Source organism: Lepisosteus platostomus, chromosome 7, assembly GCF_059453375.1.
Source record: "Lepisosteus platostomus isolate fLepPlt1 chromosome 7, fLepPlt1.hap1, whole genome shotgun sequence".
Taxonomy (NCBI): domain Eukaryota; kingdom Metazoa; phylum Chordata; class Actinopteri; order Semionotiformes; family Lepisosteidae; genus Lepisosteus; species Lepisosteus platostomus.
In genome coordinates this window covers 1440855-1458555 of record NC_142617.1, presented here as the reverse complement: position 1 = coordinate 1458555, position 17701 = coordinate 1440855, and the positions used below count along the sequence as shown (strand labels likewise).

Below are 17701 nucleotides of genomic sequence, written 5' to 3'. Positions count from 1 at the left end.
GCATTATGCAGTGACAAAAGTAAAACAATGTTGTCTTCTAAAAATATATAATTGCTCATTTGCAAGATTTCTTTAGTAAGGGTGGCACTGCTGCCTCACGGCTCTCAGTCTTGGGTTTGAGTCTGCACCAGGAGGCCTCTGGCGTGTTCCTCCCATGTGCCTGTGGGTTTTCTCCAGGTGCTCCTCCCACAGCACAAAACATGCTCTCCAGCTCAGCGACCGGCATTCTGCTCTGTGCCAGCTGGGCCGCGACCCTCGGAGGACAAAGCGGTTATTGAGAATGCACAGAGGGAAAGATGGATGAAAACTGCAAACCAGTTCTGTGTCCTCATGAAGGACTGCCAACAAGCACAGAAAATTCTAGTTTTTCCACACAAAAAAGAGAAGAAATCATTGGAAAATGGGAAACCATAGCCTGACTCTAGATGCACACTTAAAGGGGATTGCTCCTGGTGTCCATGTTGCATTTTGTGCAAGAAGGCTTGTTTCTCTGTTGGCTGGGACACTTACAGTACATCACCACTGGAAATCAGTAATGTGCTTGTGCTCCAAACTTGCTACAGCTGGTGTCTGAGGCTTGCTGACAGCTAAAGTCACCTTCCACAGGCGCTGCAGGCCTGGCAGAGGCAGCACTCATGCAGCGCAGGGCTGGGAAGCCCTTATACACATCCGGTGAAACTGTTCACTGCAAAGCTTGCAGAACCACAGAGGAAGAGCAACCTGTATCACTGCTTAATACAAGAATGACTTTCAGATGAAACTTTGAGAACACGTGGACTCCTTATGATTCCATTTTCCTTTTCACTAATGTTGACTCATCCAGAAGTTTGGTAGTTGGGTAGCTGACCGTTAATTCAGCCCAAGGTCTCATCCAGCTCTTTCCTCAAAGAAGCCAGGGTATCGACTTGTAGCTTGTGCCATACTCCTACAACCTTTGGGGTACAGAAATGCTGGCTGTTCCCAGTTTTAAAAGCACTTTTCCTAGTTTCCACTAGCGCAGTATGAACTGTGTTTCACTGTTCAGTCTGAGGAAGTGTAATGGGGTGACTTTTATAAGTGCCTTTGAAGATTTTGAAAACTTCACTTCTTAAAGAACTCTACTGAGAACCCACCACAGGACAGGAAGTGTTCTGAAGATCAGGTCATTAATAATAATTGCTTACACTTTTATGGCGCTTTTCTGGACACTCCACTCAAACCGCCTTACAAGTAATGGGGTCTCCCCTCCACCTGGATGATGCAATGGCAGTCATAGTGCACCAGTACACTCCCCACACACCAGCTCTCAGTGCAGAGGAGAACAGAGTGATGAAGCCAGTTCAGAGATGGGGATTATTAGGAGGCCATGATTGGTAAAGTCCAGGGGGAAATTTGGCCAGGACACTTGGGTTACACCCTTGCTCTTTTTGAGGTAGGACATACTGTTACTGAGGTGCTCCTGCTCTTTTTGGGGTCTCTGCAACACTGAAACTCTTCTCTACTTCTTATTCTGTGCTGGGGAATCCATTTAGATTATGATGGTTTGGTTAAATAACCCACTTCAAAACAATTCACAAGTACCTCCAAAACATATTTTGGAAAAAGGCAGTACAATAGTCCAGTATGTACAGTAGCTGTGGTAATGGATGGTGTTCAGTCTCCACCAGTAGTTCTTTAAGGGGAAGACTGAACACCATCCATTTTGGAGGCAGGGAGGGAGAGATCGTTCAAGAGATGTCCTTGGCACTTTCTATGGAGTCCCATGACAAGGTTCACAAACCCCAGACAGCTCTCTTATCACATCACTGACAGCTCCATTATGTGCACACCTACTGCCTCAGCTCCTATTATCATCTCTGCTCCCTATCGCTGTTTCTCAGCGTGCAAATGTGACAAACAAGATGCCAATGCGTATAGCACTGAGATAACGGACAGATCTGTAAGGTGCGTGTATTTAAAAAAATCAAACTAGGACTAAAAATAAAGAACAGACATTTTAAGTACTTTGCCCCAGTGTGCACTGCGCTTAATATAAAGCAGTTGGTGTTGCCTCGATTGGCGAAAATGTGTTTTATATTACTGAATAAGTCAAATATTTTATACTGGTGCAGAAATTCCCAACTGTTCTATCTGGCTTTTAATGACAGAAAAAAATGCAAGGCCTCTTAAACTGCATTAACATCAATTGACATTAATGCAAATTCTGCTACATTAGCCGCTAACAGCTCTTCTTCATCTGCGGCGCATAATGACTAGGATCTGGACGCGTTGCATACGCACAGGCAAAGCCTCACAGAAGCTCATGTCTCCTTTTCTCTTGTAAGCCATGGTGAGAATGCTCACTCCGGTGTAGTGTGGCCGGATCAGCACCAAACTGGTGATCGTGACTCCTGCAGTCTCACACTGCCTGCTTGCTGTGTCCAAGGAGAAAATCGATATTCACCCCAAATTAATCTTGGCTTTATTTGCAATGCAAGATTGTTGAGAATTCCTTATCCTCTTATTGTAAATGCAGTGTAATTCATTCCTTAAGGCAAAGCTTATTGTTATCTATTACAAACCTTATAGTCTTTGCAAAATAGTTTGTTTTTAACAGCTTCTGACTGGGATGAATTAAGACGCTCCCTGTGGCAGCAGGTTATGAAAGCTGTTTTACTCGTCAGATGAAACAGAACTGATGTTGCTTAAAAGCAGTAGAGTAGTGAACACGAACATGAATGCGAGTGAATGAGCAAGGGGTATTAAGTGGGTTTCACATAAGTTATTTTTATACCAGGCGTCAAAAAACACTTCTGAAGACACACGGCACCACACTACAAAAGACGTCCATTTGTGAGGTAGCGTTTCAGAGCCTGGTCTTCTGCTTTTTGTCTGGCTTTCACATTTTAATACGGGTCCTGAAAAAACAGCAAATCATAACTGCGTGAATCGACACTTGAATAATGTACCCTGCTCTTCACGAGCGATGGGTAGGAAAGAATGCGAGGTATGCGCGGCAGCTGTGTTTCCAGCTCACTGGGGCCCTCCAGGAGCAGGAGCCCTGTCCTCCTCGGGAGCACTGAGGTGTCTCGTGCTGCAGTCGCCCGGCCTCCTCGGGGGCAGCACTGCGGGTTCCTGTTTTATTCACTACCTGGGAGGACAAGGTGCCACAGACGGGCAGCCCCTCCCTCCGAGCCTGCCTCTGTCCCGAGACATGCCGTGTGGCCCAGCGGCCCTGCTGTCCTAGATAAGCGACACTCAAGGGGAGGCAGACTTTCTCTAGGAGCGCATCAGGGAGCAAACCAGCTCTGGACCTTCCGTCTCCTTAACTCAGCTTTCTGCAGGTCGCTGATGGGACAGCAGCCGCCTCCACACAAACCATAAGAAACAACGACACAGCCATGGCGTCGAAGACTAAACTCGAAGAGCTGGTTGCCAACTGGAAGCCTTTAAGTGAATTCTTGAAATAGGCTGCATTACTTCTGAGTCACAAAATTCCATATTTACTGAAATAGTCTCATAGGAAGAGAAAAATCTGTGCGGAAAAAGAAATGCATTCACTGCAGAGTAAAAAAAAAAACTAAATTCAGAGACATTCTTCAAGCTCTCACAAAAAGTTTCCGAAGAAGATGGGTTGACAACGGACAGAGGCTGTTTATAATACAATCACTGCTTACAATGCCTCCGCCTTAAAACTTTATTTTTAAACCTTTACTCCCCTCCTAGGCACGGAGTTAGCTTTGTCACAGTGGTTTCCAAGGAGGAGAAAACAGAAAAAAACAGCTGCTTGTTCAGCGCATGTGGGCACAAGTCTTTTAAAATCTGATCCCTTATCTGCTTCCATCCAAGGCTTTCATGTGAATGACAGCAGGCTTTAATAGGGCTTTCTAATACAAGACATTAACAAAATAAACATGGGGATCTCAAAATGACGTGTCAAGTGAGATTTTAGAAACCATTCATTTAATCATCTGGGCTTTTTAAAAAAAATGTCTTTTGTGAAATCTAAGCAGAGCACTAAGGAATGTTGGAGAATAGCTATCTGAAAGTAGGATTTAAGCATGCACATCCACTCAATCAAACCGAGGGAAATAAAGATATATGTTACCTTCATTATCTACAAATATGACTGAACTCAACAACTTATCGCTAATCAACCAGAATGTGTGTCTATATATGCTGTCCAGTCTTTAAAATACTTACACAGTCAACCCGCAACAACATTTAAAGAGAGTTAAAAGGCTATTGTGACCATTTGGTTCAGACGAGCATGGTTTTCCTTCTATAACCCCAATGAGTGGATAGCCAGGGAGATTTAACATTCTCAAAACAATATCCCTACATTCCCAGGCTAAAAGAACTTAATCTTTTTAGTCTTGAACACAGAAGAAGTGACCAGATCCTGGCATTCAAAATCCTCAAAGGCACTGACAAAGTCACCCCAGCAGACTTCTTCTGAACTCTGTGAAGCTCCAACGCGAGGGCAGAAGTACAAACTACACAGAAGTGCATTTAAATCTGAGAACAGGAGGCACTTGCTTTCGCCGAGGGTGGTGGGAGTGTGGAACAAGTTTCCCGGGCGATACCCAGGCTTCTTTCGAGAAACGACAGGATGAGATCTTTGGATCAATTAACTACTAACTACTGATGGACTAGATGGGTTGAATGGCCTCCTCTTCAGGACCTTTCTTCTTATATTCATATATTCAGAATCTACTGCTCAGACAAGCACCGACATAAAACTGTTTGGCTGAATTCCACCTCAAGAAAAGCAAAATCAGCGCATCAGGGTAAAAAAAAATGGCAATTGCACGATGTTTACTGTATTGATTTACAGCTTCTCCTTGGTTTTCACAACACCGCAATTTGGAAGCTAGCAGAGCAGAGCTGCAACAGAATACTGTTTGAAGTAGAATTGTCCAAAGACACCAAAGGATTTTTACAGGACGACATGGCAGGAGTGGATTCAAGAGTTTTGCCCAGAAGGCCAGGAGCCGAAAAAGGAGCTAAAAATGAGTCTATTTCAGCTGTTCCTGGTCCGTGATGTTTACCATTAGACCACCCAGCGTCTCTAATCTAGAAGCACCCCTGGAGGCCTTTAGGAGTACTGAATGGTTTGTTCTGATGTGTTTTGCAGAGTGGTTCAAAATCCTGTGGCCTAGTCATTGTTTTGACTGTCAGTGTTGAACCCAGGATGTCTGTGCTGAACCTGCACATGGCAGGCTAATGCAAGGGGTTCGAAGATGTTTGCTTATATGACATGTCTGGTATCTGATCATGACCTGGTCACACCAAAACTCAGTTTTGTGCCAAACCACTTTAAACAGCTCTTCCCTGGGAGCAACACCAGTGAAAGTCAAGAGCTGTTTCACTTGAAAGAAGTTTGTTTGAGCAGAAAAACCCCATCAGGCCTCACCAAATATTTCCCCTTTCTGCAGAGTCTGCGCCTTTTCTCCCATTCTGACGTTTTCTAATGTGACTCTAATGTTAAAGTCGAGGACTTGAAAGCATGCACAAACCTTTCCGACAACACAACATAAAAATAGAACCACTGGGAGGTTTGGAAACCTTCCTCCTGTAGACGTTTCTCCTGAGGCAGCTGGAAATGTGGGAAGAGGAAAAGCGAACCCTTATGGGCTGCCTCTCGGGCCAATGCCACGGGGATCTCTGAAAAGCGAACTCAGCCGATTTGCTGCAGGCGGTGAGTTTTTCTTGGTCAGGGGAATCTCCCAGCGTAAATTAAGGGATTAATGCTACAGGTGTTTAACCCAATAATAATCTTCAGCCTCCACAAAACTTTTTACCTGAAATCCACTCCATTCATCACACTTCCCACATTAAATAAGTCTGAAGGCATTTAAAACGCATCCCGTCTGTCCAGGCTCTTCACTTGGCAAGAAGTCTTCCCTGGCAGAAAAGCAGCAGTGCCCAGCGGCTTGCAGCAACAGCAAGCAAGCGCAGATGTGACAGAGGGAAGCCTTCACTATTCACCATGACAGCCTCTTTTGATTTGAAAAATTCACTTTCTCCAGAAGGGAGAAAGTGCACAGAAAATGTGTATGTGTACAGGTTTGGGGCCTTGTGCCACTGCACCCAGATCTCGCTTCCCACACGCAGAAACAAACAGATCTGGCCTCAGCTGGGATGAGTCAACCTGTAAACAGCTGGCTAACCACATGCACTGCGTTTCAAATGACCGTCATTTGCCCCTCGTATGGGGCTGCCATGAAAGAGGTTTGAGTAAAAGATATTTACTTTAAGGCATGGTGGTTAAGAAAGCAGAGAGAGGCCTCATTGCTCTACCTTTAAAAGACTAGGACGGCATTTTTTTTTTTAACGAAAGCGCATTTGCCAACTTTAATGGAAAAATAAAGTACCACCTGTATCAGAAGCTGCATTACCCAACAAACATGCACAGCTTAATGCTGCACAGATTTAAAAAAAAGGAAGTATTACAACTATTCAGAGTTGCTGTTCCCTCATTTGTTTGGAAGGAAGCAGTAACTGTTCAAGACTGTACATTTTATTTATTCCTTTCCTTATTTTAGAGGGGTTTTCAAAAGTTTCAAGTTTCGTGTTGACTTCAAAATCCTCATGCTCACCTACAGCATAAGGCTCTGCATGGCTCGGCACCTCAGTACCCGTCTGAACTATTATCGCCCTACTCCCCATCTCGCAACCTCCGCTCCTCTAACTCTGGTCTCTTAACTGTCCCCCAAGCCCGTCTACACTCTATTGTTGACAGGGCCTTCTCCTGTTATGCACCTAAGGTCTGGAATTCTCTCCCAAAGGATATCAGAGAGACACCTTCTCTAAACTCCTTCAAATCCAGACTCAAAACCTTCATCTTTAGAAGGGCCTTTACTTAACTGGTTCCATTCTTTACCCCTCTGCTCCTGCTGTATCCAGTACCCCCATCTACTGTCTCCTCTGCACATACTCATCGTGTTTATCTTGTGTATTTTTTATTGTTTATTTTTAATTGTTGTTGTTGCTGTTGTCATTCTGTAAAGCGCTTTGAGAAGCCACCTTTAAAGGCACTATATAAAATAAAGTTTATTATTATTATTACTACCAAATGAGTCTCATCTCTTCTGATATTATGTTCATAAAAAAACATTGCTACAATCTCAGAGATGCCATTAATGTCAAAGCTCAACAGATACAGAGAGTGAATTATTTTATGTGCTCACATTGCATTTTTATTTAGTATTGCGAACGTGGCTTTTAGTATTAGGAAGCCGCAGCCACAAATTAGATGCTAGTTAAGTAACCAAGATTCAATTTAATGCCTGGTGCTTTGCAAATCTAAAAATATTTTGTTATATTTTGTATTTTGACTTCCTATTGTTTATTGTTTTATAAAATCACACACACCGAACATGATCTTCAAAAACCCATCAAACTTGAGTGTGCAGACTAGTTTCACTTTGAATTTACACTTGCTATCCTGCACTAAAAAACATCAATGCAAACAGTTCTATTAATAAGAAAATGATATTCTACAGCTCCAGAGAATGTGGGACCAAGCTGCACGTAACTGATCAGGGTTAGAAAAGAGTACACATGCTTGAAAATTGTTACCAACCCATCATCTTTGTTTGATTTTAGTTTTCAGCACCTTTTTTACCATTCAATACGCTATTGAGTTTTTTTTTTGTTTCAAAACAGCATGTTTATAGGCCTCAAGGGTTTTGCAGCAAAGTGTACAAGAGGATTGTCTTTAACTGCCACAGAAATCACCAAGGTGTCAGTGAAAAGTCAAATGATTCCTCAGACACAACCTACCCTCGAAAAAAACCCAACAACAACAAAGCAACCCTGATGAAAAACCTAACAAGACAGCCTTGCATTTTAGGTGTTAACAGCTAGTCTGCTAAGAACCAGTGTGATCAGCAACAGCTTCGACTGGCCCGGTTCCAAGGGAGTCTTCTCTGGCGTGCCGATCTGACTGATAAAAAAATTCATGATCACTCTAATGTCAAAGAGTTTTCTCAGCACTCCGATTGCCTTGAACAATCCAACATTCCTAGACTTCACACATTTCTAAAAAAGTAACATACTGACATACAGTATAATGTTCAGCACGGAATTAAAGCAACTTGGTGGCTAACTTCAAGTATTTTGATCGTTATGGGCCTCGCATCTCTACCTGCCCTCTTCAGCTCTTTTTGGAGAGCCTGTCAGCCTCTTTGGATTAATATTACAGTGCAGCTTCTTCTTTTCTCCTGAGCGTCGGCTTTCATACTGCTGAACGTCCTGGAACTTTGAAGAGCTCTTAAAGCTGGCCCTGTATTAAAAACCAGCAGGCCAGGCCTTTTACAACAAGCGTCAGGGCTCGCGACAGCGCTGCACTCACAGCTGCAGTCTGCTTTCTTCACGTGCTGCTTAACAAAGCAAAAGGGTCTTTTCAATATGGCGGAATGCACCGTCCCCAAAGTTTAAGTTAAATCTGCCTTGGGACCACTTGGCGACATACATTTACACAATTAAAAATGTCTAAATACGATCTTCAGTGCAAGCCCTTACACCCTGCATCCGGTTCAATGAAACACAAAGCCACAGATGGCAACATTTCCCAGTGTGCTTTTTCTTTGTCAATATTATCGCTTTGCCAAGTTAAGTCAAATCTTACTTCCTCTGCTTTTAAACAGTCCTTTAAGAACATGCTGTAAATGATTAATGTATATTTACTGTAGACGAAGCTGATACTGTGATAAAGCAAATATTACAGGCAGCGAGGGTTTTCGAAGTAAGAGGTCTGTTCGACATTTCTTTGCTCCTGCTCCTCCTCCCCAACGCCTCCCAATTGTTAAAAGTGTAAAACAAATAGTTTAACAAAGATTTTTCTCAAATTATTGACCCCTCTCTTCCAGCAAACGCTATACCCCAAAATACTGGCTATGTCTCTCACTGCATCTACAGTACATGAGTAACCCCTAGAGTGCTTATCTATCAGTAGGTTCCTGAGGGGAGAGATACTGTATGGATAAGGATGTTGGTGATACCCAGAGATGCCAAGTTGTTCTTTCAATTCTTCCTATCTAGGCGTCCTTCACGTCTCAAAACATATATATGAATAATTCAACCCCAAAACATGCAAAAGATGCCCTTCTTTTTACATAATGGATGCTGGTTTCATTTTTCATCAGGAGGTTCATTCTGTACACAATACCACGTAGGGTTCTTAATTCGTTGCTTCCTCAGACTTTTTGACCATCTCTCTCCCCCCAAGCTATGATTTTCATAAATATTGAATTACGTCTCACACTTGAAATATGGTACATCAAAAACAGATTAACTGAACCCTTTTTCAGTCTAATGTTTTTTTTTTTCCCCCACTGTCAACAGTAACAATTTCAATTTTCTAGGACAACTGATGTGAGACTCATTTTAGTCACACCAATTAGTGGTATCAAAAGCTGCATTGTGGGTTCTACATTACTAAAAATTCATACTATATACAGTAGATTCAAGCCTAGGAGTCATTTCAACAGGCGTATTTATTGCAAGAGTAATGTGAACAAGAGCCAAAATCCTAAAGCTACATAATCTTTCAAAATTCTCGTAATCCAGTTACATGGTACATGGCTTTCTGAGCAGGGTTTGCTGTGTTAAGGCGCAATGATCAAAAATCCAAGGCAGCATGCTTACATTTAGTCAAATCTATTATAATGCACGTTTGTTTTTAGTTTTCTTACGCCATGTGTTTGAATAAATATATCAGATCAGGCTGCACCAGGCCGGCATTGACTGTGGAAACAGGGTTATACGTGCCCTGTGTTTGGGACATTTTCACTCTGTTCGTGTGCAGCTCAGTGCTCTGTGTTCAGTTGCAGCTCTGCACTCTGCTCTGTGTTCAGGGGAGCTCTGCTCTCTGCTCTGTGTTCAGGATATTCCTGCCGTTCTTGAGAGACTTCCTCTCCATTCAGCTTTCACACTTTCCATTTGAAAAAAAAAAAGGTTTCTTAATGTCAGTTGAATTGATCATGGTGTGCTCAATGAAATTCAAACATACCTTTCTTTGAAAGCCTGTTTTAATGAATCCAACATGTATGGGTCATTTTATTCTGCATATGCTGGGCCATCTTTAAAAATGAATGGTTTAAAAGCATTTCTCAGATGCAAAATGGTAGTATCTTTGCTTCAATTTGAAGAACATAACATTCACCTGGTTGCTAATGGCCACGTTTTTCCAAGCATAATCACGACAGTCCCTAATCCGTCCTGTTATTATTTTTGGCCAAAATCTACAGTCCTTGATCTCTTTTCAGAAGCAGTAAGGCTAAAATACAAAGTCCCTCCTTATCAGCTAGGACTGTTTACTTGTCAGACTGTAAATATCCCCTGTGACACCTTCTGGTCAACACAGGGCTCACAGGTGTGATGTGATTGGTAGAGAACGCAGTGATCTCACAAATTCCTGACCGTATCAGCAATTATGTGATACAAGAGGAGGTTACCTGCCCCTGAAATGAGGTCGGGAACCTTTCTGCACACGTTCACTCAGCTTGTAAAACACTTTATAGCACCGTACAGGCTGGCTCAGCTACTCTGAAGGGGTGCAGTTTCTAGAAAGTCACGGCTGGCAAGGGCACGCTGCAGTGCCAGGCTCCGAGAGAAACACCTGTAGGCACAGGTGCTGCTCTGCTGGGAGAAACAAAGAGAGGTCCCTTCTGGCGGTGCACGTGGAAAAGGAACGTTCTGAGGACAATTTACAGTTCTTACTCTGCATTTGCTCTTCACAGGTTCAACCACCAAGTACGTATGAAGCATACAAGTTGTCTTTTGGGCTTCGATTCCTCCATTTTCCCCAGTGAATTGGAAGTGATTGTACTGTTTGCAAAGAACATCTGACACATTTAGGAAGCGGTATGAAAATGTACCTATTCTCTGTCATAAATGTAGGCTGGTACCTGCTAAAGGCAAAGGGGCTGTTAACTGTTTCCAAGAGCTACAGGAGTCAAAACCTGTTGCCAGGCTCTCATTAGCTAGTCATGTTTGCAACTGATATTAGTTCAGTCTGGGGGCCTTGACGTATTAATTTCATAGGACACCTGTTCAATGTCAGCAATTACCTTAAACGGAGAACAATTCACGAATCCATCTCTACCCATCCATATTTATAACCGGCACAGTATTTGCCGGTGTTTTATTCAGCTTTGGGCAAGTCATCATGATGAAGGTGTGATACATCAATCACTATACAGTACATTATCACAATTTTATGAAACCATGCATTGTACTGAATGCAAAGTTGAAAAGTAGTATGCTATCAGTTATACAAGCAATCTTTGTAATAACAGAGTTTTGAGATAGGATATGTTAGGTTTCAGACAAAAAAAGATGCTGTCTAAATCAGTTCCTGGGAGGGCATGACACTCCCATCATCCGTGACAAACAGCTGTGTTTGTGACAGAACACAATGACTTTCTTTTTTATGGACGTTCACTGACAACATTTACCTCAATTGCAACTCAGAAATACATGCGGTTGGTCGTATTTCAGAGACAAGTTCACTTCTGCAGCTTTCAGGGATAATACCTCATGCAAACTCAAGAGTCAAGTTTACAGAGCCGATTCTTTAGGGTAATTCTTAACATGCTATGAAAACCGTGGGGTTCTTTTAAAACAACTTTACATCTATATAGCCTTTGTTCAAACAGGTGATTTCCTGAGGTGCATAATCTCACCTTCAAGAAAATTCTTCTTAAAAAAATAAATAAAAGCCACGATTGTCAAACTGTACTATATGCCGAAAACCTAAAATGACTGTTCAAGTGTCAAGAGACATACAAGTAATTTTAAGAACAAGGGATTTTAAATTATAGACTTATCAATTTACATTTGAAACTAGTACAAGGTAAACAGGGAATATGCCTCAGCGTGCCCTGAAAATTAGCCAAAACATTTTTGACCTATTTTAAGTGTCAGCACATGATGCTGTGTGGTTAAACACCTCTGACATTGCTTTGGAGCTCTTGGCTAGAAGAATTGATTGATAAACTAAGGCCTCCACATTGCTCTGAAGTACATCAAAAGAAAAACTGTTCACAGCGAATTATTTTGCTTTTACATTCCTTGTTAAATCTCTGCCAAGGAAATGTACCTTCCTACAAAAACATGCATTACAAACAATTAAATACTGCAATCAGCAATCTCATCACCTAGCCAGCTCAGAAGACAGTTAAATGCAGTGTTCAGTGGCTCGGTTCTGGAGTGCTTCTGGGGAGGAAGCCCAGTCTGGTAGTAAATGTCTCGCACTATTATTTTATAATTCCTGAGAAAATAATATTTTAGAACATGACTCAGTCCAACAGAAGCACCACTCCAAGGTATTGCAGCAATACATATGAACGTAAGAAAGGTTTTAAATGAGAGAAGGTGATTTGGCCCGTCTTTCCCGACTGGTTACTAGTAGTTAAATAACGTGGGGATCTCATCTCACACCCTAAACAATCTGAATTAATTAACTGCTGACCCTTCAGAAATATTACATTTCATGTGACTTTCTCTGAAATCCAAATCAGTAAATCTGATAGATGAAGCTTGGGCTAGCCTGTCATCGGAAGCACAGGTCAGGAATAGATGATGAAGTCCGTCATACAGACAGACTAGGAAATTGAATTACCTTTCATTACAGTGTGCAAACTGCTGTCCCAGATGGTTGGGGAAAAAAAAAAACACGGCTAAAGCGATCACTGGCTTATTTATTCTGTGCGGTGATGAAATGATTTCAGTAAATGTTTTACTGTAAGATGACATGGCATTGCTTACTGTAAAACAATTTCATTACTAATTAATAGCAGTATGGTCAGTGCAGCTACTCTTGAGCAATCACTTCAAAACCAGTTCTGGATGGCTGCTGTGGATTCATCCTAATTGGCAGCTGCAGGCGAGGTCTTTCAAACATGCATTGTTACTCATTTTCCTGGCTTCATAATGTGCCCCGGCTGCTCTCTGTGTCACCTCACAGCACCGCGGCCACACGTGCAATTAATCCCACACGTCAGCTGAGGAGAGTAAAGCGCTCGTTTTTGCCTGTATCTGAAATGTTGAAATGAAAAAAAAAGAAGCCGATTTGCCATGCCGTCGTAACTCATCCCAAGTCCTGGCTCATCGGCGTGGCAAGGGGGACAGGGCGCCGGCGCGGAGGAGACGCCACCTGCTCGTCGTGTGGGGGCCGAGGGGGGGCTACTTACGGTCCACGTGCTCCAGCATGACGGAGTAGAGGAAGTCCCTCGGGGTCATGAAGGGCTCCCCCTCGTACCGCACCGAGGCGAACTGGTCGAAGCGCAGCCGCCGGGGGGAGAACAGGCTGTCCTTTCGGCTCTGCGGGGTCAAGGCAGGGAGAGGGCGGTCAGAGGAGGAGGAGGAGCGGCCTGCGGGCACAGGGTCTCACGCCGGGCCACGCCGGGGGGGCTGCGGGCGCGTGGGGGTACCGCCCCCCAATCTGTGCCACCAGGACCAGCCGCCAGCTGCGGTCACCATCACGGGCCTCCAGAGGGAAGCGCGGCGTGGCACTGAGGGACACAAATAAACACCGCCCCATGTTTCTACCACCCCCAGCACCCTTTTGCGTACAGCAGGTACGCGACCTAGCGGAGGCGGTAAAGAATAATGAACTGGCCAGCTGGGCTCTGGAATCGCGTATTAATTATCGCAAAGTCTCACCGCTGACGGGGAGCTGAGCGCCCGGCCCGTCACAGCCAGGGTCTGCAAACCGGCTGCATCAGTATATATAGGAGGCACCCGGAACACGGCAGAAACAACTGGTTTCTAAAACGACTATACCCACCTCAAACGCACAGAAAGGAGAATATTCTCCCAGTGCCGGCCGGCCTTTCATTTCTTAATTAAACATGGGAAAGAAGGTCCCAGAGTTTCACCAGTTTAGCAATGTGCAATCATCACGGTGAGATCAAAGCGAAAGCCAGGAAAGGGAGTACTCCCAGCATAGGCAGCAGAAGTAGGTGGTGTCCTTCCCTAGGATAGAAACCTCCCTCACACTTGCATCCTCTTTGCTGGATGCATTGCTGTGAAGGGTGGCAGACTGCAGTGGAAGTGCAGAGCTAAAATAAAACCCATACGGAACTCCCTAGGTAAATGTTTCAGGGAATATTTTAAGCCATCTTTCCTAAGCTCCAATTATGGACACCTACTTCATGTGGCCATCGCTGGGGGAAAGTACAGCAGGTTGCTCAACAAGGCTGTTGAAAAATAATGTGGCAATTTGTGTCAGATGCATTTTCCTAAAGTATCCCCATGATTAAATCAGTGTGCCTGAACTACAGCATGGAGGGAGAGGGGGCGGGGAAGTGACTTCACCCATGTGCCGTAGCAGAATGAAAGAAGGACGTGCCTATCACTTCTACACAGAGCAGAAAAACACAGACCGCAGTATCCACTGCGCTCAGGCCGACTGCAGTGGACAAATACATCACTGGGATCTGATTCAATATAAGCAACCGCAAAAACCCAACACTTCAGCTCTCACACCACACAAACAAAACTGAACTGCATTTCTTTAGCATGCAAAAAGCTAGCTTTCCATGGTTTTTAAACATCCCCTTTACTACTACTCTTGCTGTACTTTTAAAAACCGTGGAGGTAAATAAGGAGTTTCCAAAGAATATATCACTTAATCATACTGTCATTTAGAGTGCTATAATGGATTCTGTTTGACTTCAGTACAAAGGACATTTCTGGACTGGCATTCCTTAGTACACACCTGCTTTTTGAGAACAGTAAAAAATGTACATGATTGTAAAATGTTGTAATGTTAGAATGAATATAATATTACAGTGATGGAACCCATGCTAGATATTTTAGGAGAACATACTGCATAAATAGTAGCACAGCAACATAATTCACTTTCATTAAAGCCCCCAATTTGTCAGACTCTTTTGACTTTATCAGTGAAGTCTGTAGCTAAAGCCACAACCTAAAGCCCCTTGCAACAGAGGCTTGAGCAGATTCATTTCAACAGCTCTGCATTTACAAAGCAAAGGAGAAAAAACAAATAAATGGGCTATTCATTCCCAGCTTTGAGGTCACTTCTATTCAACAGCCAGTGCCAAAAAGTTAAAAGAAAATCTTGAATTAGTTTAATCTGCTTTGCAACAATATTTTCAAACCACTCAGCTTCCTTACAGACTTCGAGCTATTGAGCGAGACGAAGTACAAAGTTAATTCTTTAGATACTGCACGGCGCAGGGCATTAGTTTAGTTACTTAATCATGGGCAAACCCACAGAAAGATGGCTTGGCAGACAAAGTGAGCTGATTAAACAGTGCGTAAAAGCTGGGACTGAATGGTACAGCAGCAACTTAAAGCACAATTGCAGGACCAGTGCCAGTAAATGAAATGAGAAGTGAGCTCCTGACAGAGCCAGACTGGCATCTGGGGTCTTTCAGAATCGGCGGGGAGGTCGGTGGGGGGGGGGGATCTGTTTGATTGCAAGACAACCTTTTGTAGCCTTTGGAATTAACCTGAATGTATCAGCAGATAAAAGAGGACAAATCAATTAATGCAAATATTTTAGCTGTTTAATGCGATGGTGCAGGCACTATACAAAGCACACAAGTGAACTCTTACCCCAGCAGAGGGGAGGCCACCATCCTTAAATCATAACCCTCCAAACCATTTTGTACTGACCACAATTAACTCATTCAATTCTGCTGTGTAGATATCATTTGAAAGGACAAAACCGATAACCCTGAGCCTTCAAGGACCAGTGTGCCAGCCCTGAATTAGCTGAACTACTGAACTTTTTTAAATGATGAAACTCGCTCTTGATCTTCCATCTTCATAAACTGCTGATTTATGGCAGTTTTATCAGTCCAGTCCTGATCCAGGTTTTCATTGCAACTCAACTCCTAACGAGCCAAATCAGCTAATGACTGGCTTAACTGCAATAATTTCACAACTTTGCCCACCTGTTGCTCCTGCTTTCAAGAAACCCAGAAAACCTACAGACACCTTGTTGCAAAACAAAGTACCACTATGACAAGGTAAATGATGAGGAAATATAAATACCACTAGATTCAAGTGACTCTAATGGGGGGGGGGGGGGAGATCAGACAAAACCTCTGTACATCGTACCTCCTCCAAAAAGCAAAGAACATCTTAACCCAAAACAAGAAACATATACTGTATCTGAAAGCATGCGAGTCTTGTGGAAAAAAATGAAAATTAACAGCATGGCAGATATAATTATGTGTCCGTGTGGATTCAGTGAGGTTTCCTGCTATCAGAGGGCACTGATAATAGAATATCACTGATAAAAAACAGGTCTGCTCCACATTTTTGGTGTACATGATCTTTTTTTTTTATTGGGAGCACTGCAGAATGCAGGCATTGTCTGGTCTCCACAGCTCCCCAGTTCCAACCTGGATGGTCACTCTGCTTCAACATTGAATCAATACACCTTGCAACTTCTGTACTAACTGCATACCTCCGGGTAAAGTCTAAGGGCAGATTGTTTGAAAAGTAGGGTTTCCAGTCTTGTGGATTAGAAAGGTATGTGATAAGGCATGGTATATCAGACAGGAAGCCCCCCACAGGCCCTTGTGGCTGGAATGGTCCGAGTTTCCGACAGGGTAGCTACAAGCTGCCGTAACGTTTGCGTGGACTTTTTTAGCAACAAATCAAAAAATCAATGTCAGTATTCTAGCTGACGGTACAGAAGCCGCTCGTTTCTGAACGCTAACAGTGAGTTAAATATATAAAAACACGTGTGCAGGGGAAGACCCAAGATAACATACAGTAACTGGATGATGTGCAGTAAAAGGTCACTGCCTAAATCAGGACAGAAGACTGTGGGATTCTTCCAAGAATATGAGAAGAGTTTTTATTCTGTGTAATACCACACGAGTAAGAGCTGTAAGTCTTATCAGTTGATGTTTTTTTTTCTCTTGAAAAAGAAGCTATCCTATTCCACACAGGATTGCAGGGGGAGGCTGAAATGTAGCAGGCTTGCTTTTCAGAGCCAAGGAGGTACTGAGATTAAAGAGGGTTATAACAATTTCAGAGCAATTACAGCAGTTTTACACCTACAAACAATGTGGAGAATTTATGTAGCTCTGATACAGCCAGTGACCTGTTGGACTGCTACTCAGCATTGCTCTGAGTTCAACACACAATAAAACAATTATGTGACAAATATGACTCTGCTTATTAACACAAGGCATATTTTATATTTTTTAATTCTAAATCTGTTATACATTTTTTTCATGCACAAAATGTGAGGTTAACCCTTTAAATAATTTAAACCCAATCAATAGATTCATTGGTAGCAAAGCAATTTCCAGTGGGGGAAAAAATCAATTTCATTAGAAGAACTACATTGCCGAAAGGAAATGTGATAGACAGGTTCTCCAGCAATAACTGAAACTCTAAGAATAACTGTAGACATTTTTTATTTTTCCTTGAGCAGCAAAAGCCCATAATAATTTAGAAAATGCTCAGTGACAGACCATAATAATGAGTATTATTACTATGGCTGGGTGTTCATGGTAGATAATCATAAAAGCCTGCTTACTTTATATATTGTACATTAGTGTAATTATGCTGAGGGTTAAATATACTGCAGCCCCAATTCTTTAAACACAATATCTTTGATAAACGTGACACTGGAAGAACTTAAAAGATCACTGTTTTCTGCTTCAAAACATCATAAAACTAGAGAGTGCCCCTCATTCCTCTTCCCAAAATCCAGCTACAACACTGTTAACATTCTCAA

General features: G+C 42.8%; 1 protein-coding gene across 2 annotated transcripts in view; it reads right to left on the bottom strand.

The window, feature by feature from the left end:
- micu2 (mitochondrial calcium uptake 2) overlaps positions 1-17701 on the bottom strand; it is an 80543-nt gene that overhangs the window by 23495 nt on the left and 39347 nt on the right. For both annotated transcript variants that reach the window (XM_088638419.1, XM_088638420.1), the window contains exon 2: positions 13161-13290. In XM_088638419.1, the coding sequence (XP_088494545.1) occupies positions 13161-13290 (130 nt within the window). The remainder of the gene's footprint in view (positions 1-13160; positions 13291-17701) is intronic.